The 17,598-nt window shown below is 35.6% G+C and overlaps 1 protein-coding gene across 6 annotated transcripts in view; it reads left to right on the top strand.

The window, feature by feature from the left end:
- LOC145303559 (uncharacterized) overlaps positions 1-17,598 on the top strand; it is a 234,580-nt gene that overhangs the window by 145,651 nt on the left and 71,331 nt on the right. For all 6 annotated transcript variants that reach the window (XM_080145067.1, XM_080145071.1, XM_080145065.1 and 3 more), the window contains exon 2: positions 15,093-15,202. In XM_080145067.1, the coding sequence (XP_080001193.1) occupies positions 15,093-15,202 (110 nt within the window). The remainder of the gene's footprint in view (positions 1-15,092; positions 15,203-17,598) is intronic.

Below are 17,598 nucleotides of genomic sequence, written 5' to 3' on the forward strand. Positions count from 1 at the left end.
ATTTTGCCACTCTTATAGATGGCAGATGCAACCTCCAAATGAAACATGTCGGTCTTGGATGGACTCGTTGCGTAGGATAGAGTATCCCACTTTAGCAATCTCTTTGTTTTGAAGATATTTGTTCTTCAGACCGAAGGCAAACATTTTGGTGTGGGAAGTGTTCTGTACTTCAGCAGCAGCTTTGGTTGAATCCATATAGTCGCTCAGTTGTTGGCGTTGTTGACTGTCACTGACTTCCTTAAAAGGACACTTTGCCGTCGGTACATAGATGTGACATTGGAACATTACCTTCTCATCAAATGATCTGGATGAACTGAGCACTGAACGATTCTTGTTTTGTTACTGTCTTTGAACACCACTTTGATATCAGATAGAAGTTTATCACTAGGTGGGACCTCTAGCTTGGATGAGACCTGTTTCACAACTTCATCAAAGTCTGGCTCTTTGTTGAATCGAGATCTCTTGTAGTTCTTGAAAATCTCAATGAGAGCAATGTTTGTCATGTCATTCATTATGATTGTGTATCGTAAAGAAAATGTGAGATGTTGAAAAATTGAAAATGAGAAAAATGGAAAATTGAAAATGAGAAAAATTGAAAATGGAAAAATGGAAAATAATGGATAAATTTTTTTTTTTTAAATCAAGAATTTTTTCTGGTTTATGACCAATATTTAACTGAAAATAGCTTAAAAAGGGGTAAAAATCAGAATTTGCCAGAAAACTGCAGTTTCATGGTTTTTTAAAATCCAAATTTGGATTCTGCACCCTAAAAAACATAGGAAAAGTGGTCTGGATGATGAAATTTGAGTAAGAATGACAAGAATTATCTGGATTTATGGTTTAAACAGTCATTGTGCGTTGTCCAAAATTATGGAAAAATCGGCAAATTCAAATTTTTTCAGTATGTTAGAATTAAAATGATTCCCGAGAGTGGATTTTTTTCACCCAATTGGATTATGATGTTACATGATAAGGGCTGTCCCCTGTTCATGTAAGTATAAAAATAGAGAGATTAGTTAAAATGGAAATAAGAGAAAGCAGAAATCGAACCCTGGACATAAGTTTTAAAGAACAATAGGTTTAAATGGAATGTCCAGTAAATTGTTAATTCGGATGAAATAAATAATAAATAAACTATTCAATTGTTAAAAGAATGTGGATAATAAAATATGAGTTAAATAAATTAGATATGTAGGTTAAATTCCTTTGTGGAAACAAACAAGGAAAATAGGTTATTGGGAAATCAATGTCGAAAACGTGCAAAGTCGCGCATGTTGAGACACATGAATTTTGCTCACGTGGCCGGGATGCATGGAGTTCTCAATATAGCAGGTGGGAGTTAGTTGGTCGGGAGAGAGTCAGAGACAGTCAGTGAGAAAACTCAGAGACAGGCGGACGTCTGAAGCGAGACGTTACTTCAGAAACTAAAATGTGAAACTTTGAGTTCTTAATGAGGAAGTCGACCGGTCGTCAGAAAATAAATTCACCATGTGTTTTGGATAAAGCTTATCTTTGTGTTGTGATTTCTACAAAAAGGTAAATTGTATTGTTATTATATGTCTGTGTATAAAATGTCATTACAACAACATCTCTCTCTCTAAGATACAACATCATATGTAATAAGACAAGAACTCTCACTAAGACTCATATCATTACTAATAAGAACTCTCACAAGAAAAAGCATCACTTATAATAGTCTCTCTCTAAGACTCTTTAATGAAACAACTATATAACAATGATAGCTCTCTATGTCTAGATTCATATTTGTGAAGTATGAGAAATTTCATCTCGGGGCTTTTTTGCAATCTTTTGTTAAAATATACTGGCCAGGGGCAAATTTTTGTATTTTTATGGTAAATTTTGTGGGGGGGAAAAAAAAACAGGTCAAAAACTTGTTCATATGTTCCATTTTTTATAATGAAGTAAATTTAGGGAATCTTGCATTATCTAAGGGGCTTATAGGACACATTTAGGGGTTTCTGGAAGAAATTTTGAGCAATTCTTCACGTGCACCCAAATTTACTCCTTGGTAAAATCACTGTAGTTGAACTTCAAACAGACATATCTTGAGAAATAATTAAAGTTAGAAGACAAATCAGCCCATTCTTTTGCAACTTCAGACTCTAAGCTATTCAAATATATAGGTTTCATAATGATTTGAGGAAGTTCTAAAAATCCAAAATAAAATGTTGCTGGTCTGTCATACTTGAGTTTGAAATCGTATTTTAATCACTAAATACTTTGATTGAATAGATGTATCTTAGTTTCTTAATACAGTCAGACATCTCTGCAAAAGACTCAGTCACTGGTCTGTCATACATAGGTTTGCAATAGAATTTTTATCACTCTGTCACCCAAAATCTCTTCCTCATCATTTTTTTTAAATCGTCCCTAGATGCTTTAAAGATCATAATCAGAGAAAAGAACTTCCAAAGTAGGTACAGCTCTAATCAACTCCATTATCCTTTTTATATCTTTTTATTACTTCTGCAAAACAATTTTTTTTTTTTTATTATTCGCTTATTCTTTTTCTTTTTTAATAGAAATCACTCTAGACAAGGCAGGAAGCCGCTTAATGTCAGTAGCTAAAAAAAAATACTACTCCAAAATCTAAAACCAGCCAACGATAAGTGTGAGATGGGTAGATTCCGACCCAGAAAACAGCCATTCTTTCTCCTTTGTCAGAAAAAAAGAAATTAAGTAGGTTTTAAGAGAACGGAAAGTGAACTTTGGGTTTACTTTTGCCAGCTTCATTACTCTTGCATTCCTTATTTTGTCCTTTAGTCCTCACCTTCCATGCAAGATGTTGTGAAAACTAAAGAACAAAATAAGAGTTACAAGGCTGCCAAAAAATGAAGTAAATTTGAGAATATTTTTTATAAAATTATCAATATTTCTGAAATTTCTGACTCCATCAGCTCCTTCTTGCAGTATCTGCCCTGTTGTCATGGAGACATCCTTCTGGATATTACTTCTTCCTTTTGGATGATAGTTTATTATGTTTTATTTGCTCTGATACCATACATCTAGGCATTATCTCCTATTTATTAATTTTTAGGGTGGGGGTAGTGTAATCTGTTCTAGTATTATCCTCGCAAGGATTACTTACTCTTTTATATGTGTGAGTGTGTGGGGGGGAGTAATATTATTCCATAATCATATCTTATATACTGTTGCTAATTACAATGCATTATGTATCGAGAGAATATCCATTCTGATTTTCTAATACAAAGTTAGGGTGATGTGAAGTGGATAGCAATTGGACTGAGAATTCAGCATATCGTGTTCAAATCCTGTTGTATCCATAGCATGACTTCCACTGTTGGTGTTGGCATCCTTCAAATGGTTTCTCCTGTGAATACTTTTTTTTGTTTAAAGAAAAGAAGAGAAAATGACATCTCGAAAACCAATATAAACAATGGAATAAGTCTCTTCTTTTTAGACAGGGTCCAAAACAGTCTCAAATCTAATAGATTCCTCACTATTGGCCAAGTTCCAACCCCTGTCCCATCGCCACAGTGTTGCATCCCTGTTTGATACAATATAATAATTAATAGAAAATTGGTTCTGTAATAATAAATACGAAATCTGCATATATTAAAATATCATTTTTAAATATTATTTATGACTGGGTAATGCTGGGCGACCTGTCAGTGTCATTGTTTGTAATATGACACTACATTTTAAACATGAGATTTTTGTGTTTATCAAAGTGACACATTTACTTATTAGGTTTGGTTGTACTAATATATATATATATATATATATATATATATATATATATATATATTCAAGCAAATATTATTAAATGCAACGATGATTCCTTTTTTTTTTTTTTTTTTTTTTTTAATTTTTCGATTTTTTGTATCAAAATATTAATAAAAGTTCCATAGTTGTTGCTGTCACGAGCACTTTCGATTCGTCCATGAATCATCATCAGGTGTTTTTAATCGACCTATATTTTTAATTGCCTTTTCAGTGACTCTATGTATTTTAACTTATCGCCGTTTAATGTATATTTTAGTTTTCACTTTTAATTCTCATTTTCACTCCTTCAGACTTTTACTTCAACACCTGATGATGATTCGTGGACGAATCGAAAGCGCTCCTGACAGCACCAACTATGGGCCTTTTATTAATATTTTTGATTTTGATACAAAAAAGATTATATGGAAAATCGAAAAATTAAAAGAATCATAAAGCAAAGTGTCTCCGTTGCATTTAATGTTTGCTTGAATGAAAAAATGCTGCCTTAATATACCAATATATATATATATATATATATATATATATAAACTCAGCTATTTATATAGAATTATTTTGATAAAATAAGCACATTTTTATTATTTGAGTTCTTTGAACTACTATTCTCATCTCGAGTGTTATTTTCATGTTCTATCTATCTTCTTCGGGTATATATCTTGAACTCAGAGCTTTTTTATCGAACTTGAGAATCTTTCTGTGGGACTCTGGGGGGGGGGGGCTTTTCGTCAAACTCGGGAATCAGCCATGAATGGGCGGAAGTATGAAGGTGACCCATCTACAAGTTTATATATGTGTATCCAGTATAATCATGTGGACACGCCAGTTCTATTAGATCGTAAAAGTTAAGCAACATTGAGCCTGATTAGTATCAGATGGGTGACGATTTGAAAATACCAGGTACTGTCCATAGGAGGATCTCAACACCTCCCTGCAAGATCTGCAAACAGCTAACACTATCTCTCCTGACCAGAATATACATGTGCCTAGAAACTGCTTGTGAATTTGATATTTCCATGAGACTTTTTTCCTTCAAAGGAAGCTGGTTCAACCTGCCTGGAGTAAATGCTGCTGCTGTTTCTTCATCCACACGTTCATACAAAAAAAAATCAAAATTTTGGATTTTCTAATAGCTGAAATGATATCAATGAAATTTAGTAAGTGCTCGTTTGAGCTCCAATCTATGATTCCTCCTTTGTCAAACTTTCACGAAAAACATTCGTCTAGCTGAAACCACTGTCAATAATTTCCCCCACTCTTTATCTGTGCCTAAACCAAAACGTAGATTCCATGAAAAAAGCTTCTTTCTTAGAACTGAACGCCTGTGGAACTCTCTTCCGTTTGCCTGTTTTCCAGCTGACTACAATTTGGTTGTCTTAAAGTCCAATATAAACAAATTCTTGATGAACCGTGCCCCTTAAGTAATCCAATTTACCAAATTTCCATGACTAATGATTACTACGATATTATCCCATTGACTACTATACACTCAATAACCCTTATCCTCGAGTGGCCTCTGGGCCTTGATAAGTAGTGACTTCTATGTAAAAAAAAAAAAAAAAAAATTGGTGTCCATTCTTATATAAATGTCACAAGATATGTTTTAAACGCGTGCTATGTCGCTGATGGCATACTTTATTGACTGTCACTGTTGTCCCAACATCTTTCTCAAACCCAAACGATCCAATTATGCCATGTTTTGAAATGTTAACCCACGTGAGCACTTCATAATGAGCAGTGGCCTATGAAGGACTTCATCTGTAACTCGAGATCCCAAGAAATTCTTGCTGTTCAAGTGGCCTGATAGAGGGAAGTGGGTTTCATTATTGAAGCACTCAAAGAGTAATAACTCTGTCAATATTAATGGCTAGCAAATATATGTGACCAGAGGTAATGCTTGAGAGGAATCGATCATGACAAATAAAAGTATACTGCAATGTCCACAACCTCAAAGAGAAAATAAAACCTGGGGGGGTTCTTCCCTTCCTTTTGAAAAAGGAAGCTGTAATGTCTGGCAGAATGGAATCATAATGTACGAACATATATTACAGTACCACACCCTAAAGGAGAAGGTAATGATTGGTAGGATGTTATCAGAACAGATATCACTCAAGAGAGGAAGTAAAACCTGGGAGGAAACCATCTATGAAAGGAGAAGGTAATACATGTGAGGATAGTATCATAGAAACAAAAAGAATACTATATTATATCCTCCTACTGGGAGGATGATATAATGGTAAATGAACTACATACTTACTTTTTTCCCAAGCCAGGAAGATGTGACACAAGATTGGAAGGTGGGAAGAGTCAAACCAGCGTCCCTAAAGGAGTACTTTGGCTTAATAAAAATCACCTGGTCAACCCTGTTGTAATTCTCTGGTGAAGGCGCCTCAAGCAACAAGTAATAAACTTACTTCACCAAGAAGACAGGCATCAAAACTTGGGTGCATAGACCTCTTAGAACTATAAAGGGTGAACCTTCTAGAACTGCACAGGATTAGATATAACTCGGTCAACAAGGAACAAGCCATCTCAACAATGAACTGTACTCTTTTGGTACCAAGGACTCCCCTTCCCCGGCTGCCTTACAAAGGCAGAGGCAATGATCGAGAGGATGATAACATAACAGAATAGGTAGTATAGTGCACTGTTCCCATCCCCTCCTAAAATATGAAGAAGGTAATCCTGGGAGGATAATAGTATGACAAACATATACACCTCCCCCACACATGCAGAGGAGGTAATACCAGGGAGTAATAAGTTATTACTAATAAAAAATATTCTACCCACCCCCAAGAAGGAAATAAATTCTGCGAGGATTCTGCCCTTCTCCTCTTGAAAGGAAGTGGTTATGCCTGACAGGATGCTATCCTCATAGAACCAAGACATATTACACTACACCCTCCTAAAGGAAATAATGCCTGATAGGATAGCATCATAACACTCCTCCATCCCCTCTAACTACTTTAACATGCCTGGATATCTCCCACTCTGCCGTAAGGACTCTGACAGACATATGCATGGACTTGGAGTCTATATTCGTAATACCCTCCCCTTTACTAGTGAAACAAACCTAGAATCGGATGATCAAGCCTTTGTACTTTAGACTTAATATGCAACATAACATTAGCTACTTTTTTTTCTCTACCACTCTCCCTCGACCCAGGACTGCACCATGATAAACATAGCATAGATACAACACTCTCCCTCGACACTAGTGCACAAGTACATGTATTTGGTGACTTCAATGTCCACCACAGAAACTGGCTTCGATTCTCTACTTACAGACACAACTGGTAGCACAACACATAGCTTTTCTATATCTCATTCCTTGTCATGGATGGTTATGTTTCCAACCCGTTTCCCAGATTAGCAAAACCAACATGCTTCACTTCTTTATCTGTTTCTGACCACAGTTCCTGATGATTTTATAACGAATTATCACAACTCACTTGGGAATGCTGATCATGCAATGATAATGGCCGAAATCGCACCAAACTCTAGAGCCAAAACTGTAGAGCCATTGCTCAAAACAACGAGATATTATAAAAAGGCTGACTGGAAAGCCATCAGGGATCTCATCAGAGATGCCTCATAGGGAAATATCTTTTCTCTTCCTGCCGAACAGTGCGCAAATGAGACCACTGAATGGTTCAAAACGGCAATTGAATCACATTTATTTAAAAAAAAAAAATTTTTTTAATTACATTTTCACCCCAAACAGGGTGGTCATTTATGAATATTAGGAATAACAGAGGTCCAAGGATAGATCCCTGAGGCACTCCTGCATTTATATCATATTGTTTAGATGTACGACCATTGAGGATAACCTGGATTTTTCTCTTATCTAAGAAGGATTTATTTGTTGTGTATTCTTCCAGTGATACCATATGATTTAATTTTCCTAAGAAGACCTTCATGCCATACCCTGTCAGAAGCCTTAGATATATCTAGAGCTACCGCTCTACCCTCCTCTGCTTTGTCCAGTGACTGGTATATACTTTCTGAGATTACAGTGAGGATGTCTGCTGTGGAACGGGCTGGCCTTAATCCATATTGTTGGTCAGTCAAAAGTTTAGCATCTGTAAGGTGATGGACTAGAGCTTGGTTAATTAAGGTCTCAAATATTTTGATGAAAAGTAGGAAGCTAATGGGGTGATAATTTAATGGGTCAGTTCTTTCGCCAGAATTCTTGAAAACTGGTACTACAGAAGCAGTTTTCCAGCAGGCAGGAAAGCAAGATTTATTAAGGTATTTGTCGTAAAGTTTGGAGAGAACTGGAGCTACTTCGGCAGAGTACTTTTTTAATAGCACAGCCGGGATGAGATCAGGTCCACATGCTTTTGCAGTGTCAAGATTTCTGATGATAGCATGCACCTTAGAAGGGGTGATTTTCAGATCGTCTAGTGTGGCGTCTGTCCGCAAAGGAAAGTCAGGGAGGGGGTGGTTGGCAGGGTCCAGTGAGGAGTTGGAGGCAAACCGTCTGGCAAGCATATTAGCCTTCTCAGTTGCAGAGCAAACAACCTCATGATTGTTGGATAGTGGGGGAATTGTTGATTGCCCATTATTTACTAAACTGTTGTAGATTTTCCAGAAGTCGCGGGTTCCTAATTTCTGTGCTTCGATACGTTTTTTAGTGGTTTCAGTAAATTCTCTCTTAGCTGTCGCTATTTCTTTCTTTTTGATGTTTTGATTTTGATATTTAATATTTTATTTTTTTAATATTTCAAGCGGTCCTCCACTCTTGATCACAAAATGCAGTGACTAATAATGAAAAATGTTGGAAAAACTGGAAATTTGTTTTCTGGCTGCATCCATTCAAAAATGAACGCAGCCAAAAAACAAATTTCTATCAAAAATTACAAAATAATATAATTTGCCTGCAATTTGTTTTTACTGTCTTTTAAATTATACCTTTTCTTCAAAATATTAATTTTTGTTCCAAACAAAGGGTAGTAACTCTATATCAATGAATACAAACTCACATCATTTTCTCATTTTCCCTATTAAAATAATTTTAACAGAAGATATTGGGTGAAGGGAGAAATTTACTCGCATCACATTTTATTGATCTTAATAACATATTGCAATAATTCACTAAAAAAAAAAAAATAAACAAGAGTAACTGCTCTTAGTTTGGAACAAAAATGAATATTCTGAATCAAATATTGATTTTGTAGAAAGAAATCTATCAATGAAAAAAATTGAGGAGACTGACTTCCACTTGCTCATGTGCAGTATTATATTAGCATGACAGGGCAACGCCGAAGGTGTGCTAGTAAACGATTACTATGATTATTCAAGCCAAAAAGTTTTGTCGACTAAAATGTGCTCAAGAATAATTAAAATATTTAGAATAAATATTTACATGAAATTATGAATATAATTTAAAAATGTTATGTCAATTTAGTTGACAACTTAGAAATAATCACATAAAACATTAGGTGATTATCTTAGTGACGTATGCTAATAACGTCATGTAGAAGAGGAGATGATCTTTTTGAGATATGTGGAAATTAGTTGAGTCAGTCAAGTCAAGAGAGGGACAGACGGTCTTCAAATCATGATGTTTCTGAATTGAGGGGGTCAGAAATTGCATTAGTAAGAATCTACGACCAACGTTACAGCTTTCCAATGAATAAAGCTTCTGTAAATACCACCAAGACTTTGAGTTGTATGAATCTTCATTTGCAGCTTTTCTGAGGATCCGTCAAATCAAGAACAAAGATGGACCAGATATGTTCCCGATTGGCCAGATGTTGAAACCCCAAATAAGTGTTATTCATCCTTTGTGTTGTAAAGGTATTTATGTATGTCTCGTCTCATCATAAGCTGTATTTAAATGTACATGCACACACAGCAAACTCTAGATTAGCCAATCACAGTGCTTAGACGGTAATTGACGGACACACATATACACATCATATAGATGGCTGTGACATGTATATACACTTTCATACAATCTAATCACTTGATGATACACAAATTTAAACACACACACACATATATATATATACACACTGCTATAGAACACATGGTCTCTGTTCCATCTTGAGAGACAATAAGTATTCCCTGTAACAGTTGCTGCATGTGTAACTGTTAAGCAAGAGTTGTGCAATCCCAACCCGATTTCTCCTGAATTGGCACTACTTAATTACAGTAGCAAAGTATAGTCATCCATTTAGTACTGTCCTGGCTTAATGTCATTAACTTTGGTCATTTAACTTTATTTTATGTATTAGATATTGGCAGAGGTTATGCTTATACTGAGATACTTTGTATCTTTTTTCCACTCTATATATTCAGCTCTCAGGGTCTTTGATTCACAACCATGAAAGATATGCGTGTTCACTGTACAGAACGAAATCGAGCACTTATTCTCTTCATCTGAATTTGGTGCTCGATTCGGACATTGGTCGCAGTGTCAGTCGTGTAGTCTCGTTTACTTTTGAAACTTGAAAAAGGTCCAACTCCAAAGCAAAGAATTAGTTCCACCTCTAACTGCACAGCCGCGAGAGAATGTTCAAGAGTAACTTATAGGGTAGGAGTAATTATGTTATGTTTAATGTTCCAAAGCAAACCAACTCGATAATTTTACTAGATGCTCTTTGAATTGGACGAATGTGAAGTTGGTTGAGTCTGTTGCACTGAGAATGGAAAACTATCTCCTTCCTGACTAACAAAAGGCTATAAGCCAATCTCATTCACATAAAAAAATGGCAAACAAACTAAGAATCGCTAATTATTGAGTCATTGCACAAATCGTGACCATCTGCTCATTGTCTTTGTCTGAATTTGGTGCTTGATTTTGACACTGGCCATAGTGTCGATCATGTGGTCTGTCGCTCACTGCTGTAACAAAAGGATTTTCCTTCCAAACAAAATCACAATTGAAGTTTAAAACCAGTAAAAATGTTTTATTTTGTGACGTTACAATCATACTTGTTTTTTCTACCAACCACCAATATGAAGAAGGGCAACAGTCTGAAAAAAATCTATTAAAAAAAATTTACCTCATCTGGACAATATCAACTAATTTTCTTTTACACCAAAACTTCTAAAATTCTACAGATTTATTCCAAAAGATCTTGCAATGTATTTTTTGAGGACATTTTAATTTAAAAATTAACAGCAACAAAAAACAATTTTTCTTCAAGTAATTAATTGTGGCTGTTCTTTTTAAAATTCTGACATAACTTGCAGACAAAGTGATTTTCATGTTGTGAATGGAATAATAAAATGACCGACCTGTCACTTGCACCCTTTTCGCCCGAGGTAGATATAGAAATACTCCAAAGCAATTTATTCTTTTTTTTTTTCATTTCCGAGCTTGGATTTATTGATTGAATATTTAAGACTAGAACTGACCCGAGGCAAATGCATTGCTGCCTATAGAAGCCATCACCTATATGTATTGTATTGCCTGTTGTGTAAAGAAACAATAGATAGTTGAGATAACAATCTGATAATTGAGGAGCCTATAGTGAAACAAGTGTTGCGCAAATTCTGATTGCGTTTTTTTTTTTTTGATGTGCTGTTGCTTAAAAAAAAAATACATGCACGACATTCACTCTAGGCCGATTCAACTGGCCTCCTCTGAATATTAAAGTCACAAGTCGCATGCATATCCCAATAAACTAGTGACATTAGGTTTTTGCAGTTATTGCAGGGAAGTGTCAAGGTTCTCCTACATACAGCACCTAGTATTTCCAAATGGTCATTCATCCAGTACTGACCAGACTCAATGTTGCTTAACTATGGCGATCTATCAAGAATTGGTTTATCAACATAACTATGCCATGCATACAGTAATTGCTTAAGTTCAGTGGCATGGGAGTGACCCAAGACTGGCTAGGGGAATGCTGAGATAAGTGGAGAGAGACTAGTGTTATTTCAGAGTTTTTTTGTTTATCATATAGCAGACATAGCCTTTTTGTTCAGAGCAAAGATACTACACTTCATCTTTTCTGTTCTCTGTCAGCAAAGGAGAAATCTTTCTAGATTAAGGTAATTTTAATTTTTATCCTAATTCAGTGTGTCTCATTTTGGAAGGAGCTGGATTTTCTCTACAATTAAACTCAACCTTGTGTCTAACTTTATTCTCTTAAGAAGATGCATAAATAGGGACATTGTCTATGAGCTTGGCGCCTGTTTTTACAATAGAGATATATTGTTGGCTTGTTCCTATTTTGGGAGACAATGATTATCCTCTGGAAGGGTGCCCGTATAATGAAGAGTTTATATTGAAGCAAGAACTTAGATCAGCAGAGAAAGACTAGTGTTATTTTCAAGTTTTTCTTCACCTAGACTAGTTGCTCTACTATTTCAGCATGATAAATTAAGGTATAACAAATGTCCGACAGAGTACAGCTTAAGCTTAAGTTTTCTTAAATAATAAAAAAAAAGTATTTATTTACTTTTAGAAAATCGTGTTTTTTGTTTTCTTTAGTGTTTTTTTTTTCCATAATATTTACCAAAAAAAAAATTGACAAAGAGAAGTAAATATATAAAAAAATTATAATTCCCCCCCCAAAATCTTGACCCATCAGTCTGAAAAAAAAAATTAGCAATAAAAAACAAAACAAAAACAGCAGCATGGCAGTCTATAAATTAAAATCGGTTACTTCTTGTTGCTCTTAACATAAAAATCCTAGGTTGCTCAAATAGTGTGCCTAAATATCACATCCATAGAGAAGCAGTTGTCATGTTTTGTTGTACATTTGCAGTGCCTTCATTTGTCTTGCATAATTAGTAAAGCCCCTATTTCACTCATAGTTGGGGGAAAAAGATTCATACTTTTCTCCAGAATATTATAAAAATAGAACTTCTCTGCATTTTTACACATTTCCATATAAAGCAGCATTTTTCAACCTTTTTTTTTTTTTTAAGTGTGAAACCCTTAAAATAGATTAATGGTCTCATAGAACCCCTGGCAAAAACATAGTTTTTCTCATTTTATTTTCATTGGTAAATATTATTGTAGATATTTCTGAATGGAACAATTAACACTTTGTCACATTGTCACACTGCCGTCGTACAGTCATCACTAAGCATATCCCCAAAACTTGTTATAATTTTTAATGCAAAAGATCTAGAAAAAATAGTATTTAAAAGGAAACTTTTTATCTTTCAGCTGTATCCTTTGATCAAAACAGCATAGAAGCAGGTTTATGTGTCCCTGAATTTATGCAGAAGATATGGGAAAACCTTTCTAATGAACGTTCGCTCAGTGACAGACAATTAAATGTCCTTATTTCAAAGTAATTTTTTTCAGCTATATTTATGTAATTAATTTGCACAGAATAGTTTTCGTTCAAATTATTTCTTCGTATTTTTGTCTTAACGTTCACAAAAAAAAAAAAAATATTTACCATTTCAATTTTAGTCTCAATCATGAAATTATCAAAACACTAGTAGTCACATTCGAAATTTGACATCTATGTACATCTTGTTAGAATCTAGGTTATAATACTTATTTACTATCGTGCCGTTTTTTGATCATTCCCAGGATAATCTTGTTACCTTTGGTACCTGGTGTGGCAATCACCCTGGATGATTCAAGAAATTTTATTTTTATCTTTTGCTATCTTCGGTTAGACCTAGTTGCACATTCATATGAGCATTCTCATGACAGTTTTTTTAAACCTTACTACTTCCATGTGGGCACATGACAAACTGAAAGAGGGTTTTGTTTGTGGCACCATCACTGGAAGATTGTCGTACAGGGTCAATGAGTTTCCTCTCTCTGTTTTGGTTTTTCAACTGAGCCCACCTTTCCCAAATGTATTGCCTTGACCGAGGAACTCCATCTACCCCTCTCCTGTATGGGCTCTTCAAGAGAGCTAATAGGTGTTACACCTTGCCCAAGAGTGACATAGAGCTATACAATGCAGAGGGGTTCATATTTCTGAAGTATTATACATACTTGCTTACCTGGATACATGCAACATAAAACACCTAGTAATGGTCACCTATCTGGTATTGATCAAACTAAATGTTGCTTAACTTTGGTAATTTCTTAAATCTACAAGTGGTTCCAAGTTGCATGTATATCCCAGTCAAAGGAGATGACAATGTTAGCTTTGCAGCTTTTTGCAGGTAGGTGTCACTGTCTTTCCACATGCAGTACCTAGTATTTCCAAATAGTCACCCGTCTGGTACTGACCAAAATCAACATTGCTTCACTTTGATGATCTATGAGAATCAGTGTATCAATATAATTATTATGTGATTGTGCATTATTATTATTATATATATAAAAGACAAAAAAAGTCTATATTCCAAATTTTAAGATAAAGGCAGGATAGGCTGTTTTTAGCAGCTCCTGCCCAGATATGGCAACAGTATTCCATCCTTGGACATACTTTTCTTTATTTTTTTTTTTTTATTGCACTTATAAAAGGTCCTCTTTATTTTACTATTTTTTTTTCAATTCTTTATTTATTCAAAAAGTACATTTCCCTCTATTTAGTATATTAATCTATTAGTTAGAGCAGTTGTCTATCTATGTGTGTGTGTGTGTGTGGAGGGGATCCTACCTAAAAGTCAGAAACAACATAGGTCGCACCCATGAAGCTTATGTATTCTTTTTCAGCATTGCCTCTGACAATTTTTTTGGAATCCTTATAAATTTTTTTTTGTGTGTGTATGTGGGAGGGGTATGTCCCCCCACCCCAAATATAGGAGAGAGTATGGGGCAAAAATTTAGAGCATTTTTTTTTTTTTTTTCATCAACCCTTTCTCTTTATTTTTTGGTCAGGAACTTCAATTAAAATACACTTACTTAGCCTTCGGGGCTAGAATCTAAGTGTAGTACCCATTCTCTCTTCTATCAGGAGGAGAAATCTATCTTGACTAGGGAGGGGAGAAAGAGTGTAAAAGATAAATAGAGAAAGAAAGGAGATAAGTGTTTAAAATAAATATTTTAAACTCGTTAACTCTCATTTTGTCTATGCCCCACCCTCATGTGGATCATTCACTACAGAAGAAACTGTTGCTGGTTAAGTCCTATGAGCAACAGAACATCAAAGGGAGGTAACTGTCTTTCAGCAGGCAATATTGATGATGATAATTAGCCCTAATTACATATTCTTTTTTTATTGATTCTCGAGTATATATCCAACACAGTTAGACACAGTTAATTAACCGAAAACCACATCACTCTACATAAAAACATAAGATATCAATGGATATATACCTGAGAATCAAAACAAGGAAAAAAATGTTGTTGTCATAGTCCTAATGATAATGAATACTCAGGTCATGTGATTATTCCATTTTTATATTTATATTTTATCCTGATATTTTTTTATTTTATTTTATATTTTTAGAAGTGTGATGGCCTTCTTCAGCCAGAGTACAAGAAATTCTCGATTGACCCTCAGATCACATCATTTGAAATGCTGCAAGGAATTCTGGCCAGAGCTTTTAACATCAAAAGGTAAGCCTAATTAAAATCAAGTTAATCTTGTTTGAACTTAACGATTTTGCCATGTATTAGTAGTGAACCCCAATAAGAAAAGCCATAATCTTAAAAAATGATATCCCTATGAGGTGTTTTTTTTTCCTCAGCACTAAAAATATAGGCCATTGTTGAGACGACTTTCCTTGTTGACTGGCTTTTATACCATGCAGTTCTAGAAGGTTCACTTTCACTGGCTTTACCTTCTCCCTTTAAGAAGGGGTTAATTGCTAATCGCCTCAGGCGCCCATACTGGGGAATGCTAATGAGACCGCCTATGCAAATTTGCATTTTTTCAGGTCAGAATGCTCTTACTCTATGGTACTAGTTTTTCAGATCTCACTTTCCAACCCCTTTGTCACATCATCTTGCTGTGAAAGGGAGATAAATACTTCCTATTAGGTTACAATGGTAAAGTGGATACTAATGTGGACTTAAAAGCTACATTTGTTGCCAAGTTCAAATCCAATTAGTTCTATAGAAGCACTTTTGTTATGGATGTTGGCAACCTTCAATTGGTCCTTCCTGTGAGTATTTAAAATAAAAAAAGAGATGTAACCGTGCTGATTACTAAAATTTACTTTTTGTTACATCCCTTTTCAAATAATGCTTACATTTTACTACCTTGCTCTATCTACTGGGCCAGATTAACTCTTTATGGAGCTTCAATCTATGATTGTCCCCTCCCCGGCCAAACTTTCACAAGAAAATGCTCGTCTAGCTGCAGCAACTGTCAACAATTTTCCCCACTCTTTATCTGTGCCTAAATCTAAACGCAAATTCCATAAACAATGCTTCTTTCCTAGAACTGCCCGCCTGTGGAACTTTGTTCTGCTGACATGCTTTCCAACTGACTACAACATGGTCGTCTTCAAGTCCAATGTAAATAAGTTCCTGAGCCATCACCTTAAATATTTAAATTATACCCAATTTCCACAACTAACTATTACTACGCTAATGTCCCGCTGATCACCATACACTTATTTATTTATTTTTTATTTTCTATTTTATTCAATTTTCACCCCAAACAAGGTACAGTGCCACTTTGAAGCAGGGGGCTACTATCAGGGACATAATTTGCAGGGGCATTATGAAGGGAGATGAGTAGAAAGATGTTTGTTCACATTACACTTGAACTTCTGCATATCAGTGCAGTTGGGAAAGCAGAGTCCCGGAAGGGAGTTCCAAAGACCTGCAGTTCTGGGGAAGAAACTATTGGAGTAAAAGGCTTTCTTGCACCTAGGGATCTCTACTGTAAAGGGGTGAGACTTAGTTGTTTGTCGGGTTTGTCGGGGGTAGTTACATCGAGGAGTTACAAGTGTTTGCAGTTTGTCAGAGCATTCACCATTAAAGTATTTTTAGAACAGGCAGAGGGATGCAATATCTCGTCGATGGGACAGAGGCTGTAGTCTAGATGACAGTTCAGGACATATCAGGTTGGCGACTCTCTTTTGAACCCTGTTCAGGAGTGAGAGACAAGCAGCAGATGCACCAGCCCAGATGTGACAACAGTACTCCATACATGGGCGAATGGTTGCCTTATAGAGGTACAGGATACTGTCAGGCGTAAGTAGTTTTCTAGCACGGTAGAGGGAGCCAACCTTCTTTGCAGCAGCCTTGGCAATGCTCTCAATGTATCTATTCCAGTTCATATTCCTTGTAAATGTTAGGCCGAGGAGTTTAAAAGAAGTACTTTCAGGCAATGTGTTCTTGGCCATTGCTATTGGTGGTAGAGAAGGTTTCTTGTAGTTATTGAAGGAAACAAGCTTAGTCTTGGCAGCATTGAATGTGACCATCCATTTTTGTCCCCATTCCACTACAGATTGGAGGTCATCCTCTAGTGTTTCTGCCATTTCCTTAGATATGTGTTCATTTGTTTTCCCCTCATGCCTGTTATAGAGAGTGGTGTCATCGGCAAATATACCCATCTCCGAAACAATTTTATCAGGGAGGTCATTTATGAATATCAGGAATAATAGAGGTCCAAGGATAGACCCCTGAGGTACTCCCGCATTTGTCATATTGTTTAGATGTATGACCATCGAGAACAACTAGGATTTTTCTCTTACTTAAGAAGGATTTAATTACATTATGTATTCTTCCAGTGATACCATATGATCTAATTTCCCTCAGAAGACCATCGTGCCATACTCTGTCAAAAGCCTTGGATATATCAAGGGCTACCGCTCTACCCTCTCCTGTTTTGTCCAGGGAACGGTATATACATTCAGAGACTACAGTTAAGATATCTGCTGTTGAATGGGCTTGCCTGAATCCATATTGTTTGTCAGTCAGGAGTTTAGCAGGTGTTAGGTGTTGGACTAGGGTTTGATTAACTAAGGACTCAAACATTTTGGCGAAAAGCGGGAGGAGGC

Source organism: Euprymna scolopes, chromosome 19, assembly GCF_053919585.1.
Source record: "Euprymna scolopes isolate OS-2025 chromosome 19, ASM5391958v1, whole genome shotgun sequence".
NCBI classification, from domain to species: Eukaryota; Metazoa; Mollusca; class Cephalopoda; order Sepiida; family Sepiolidae; genus Euprymna; species Euprymna scolopes.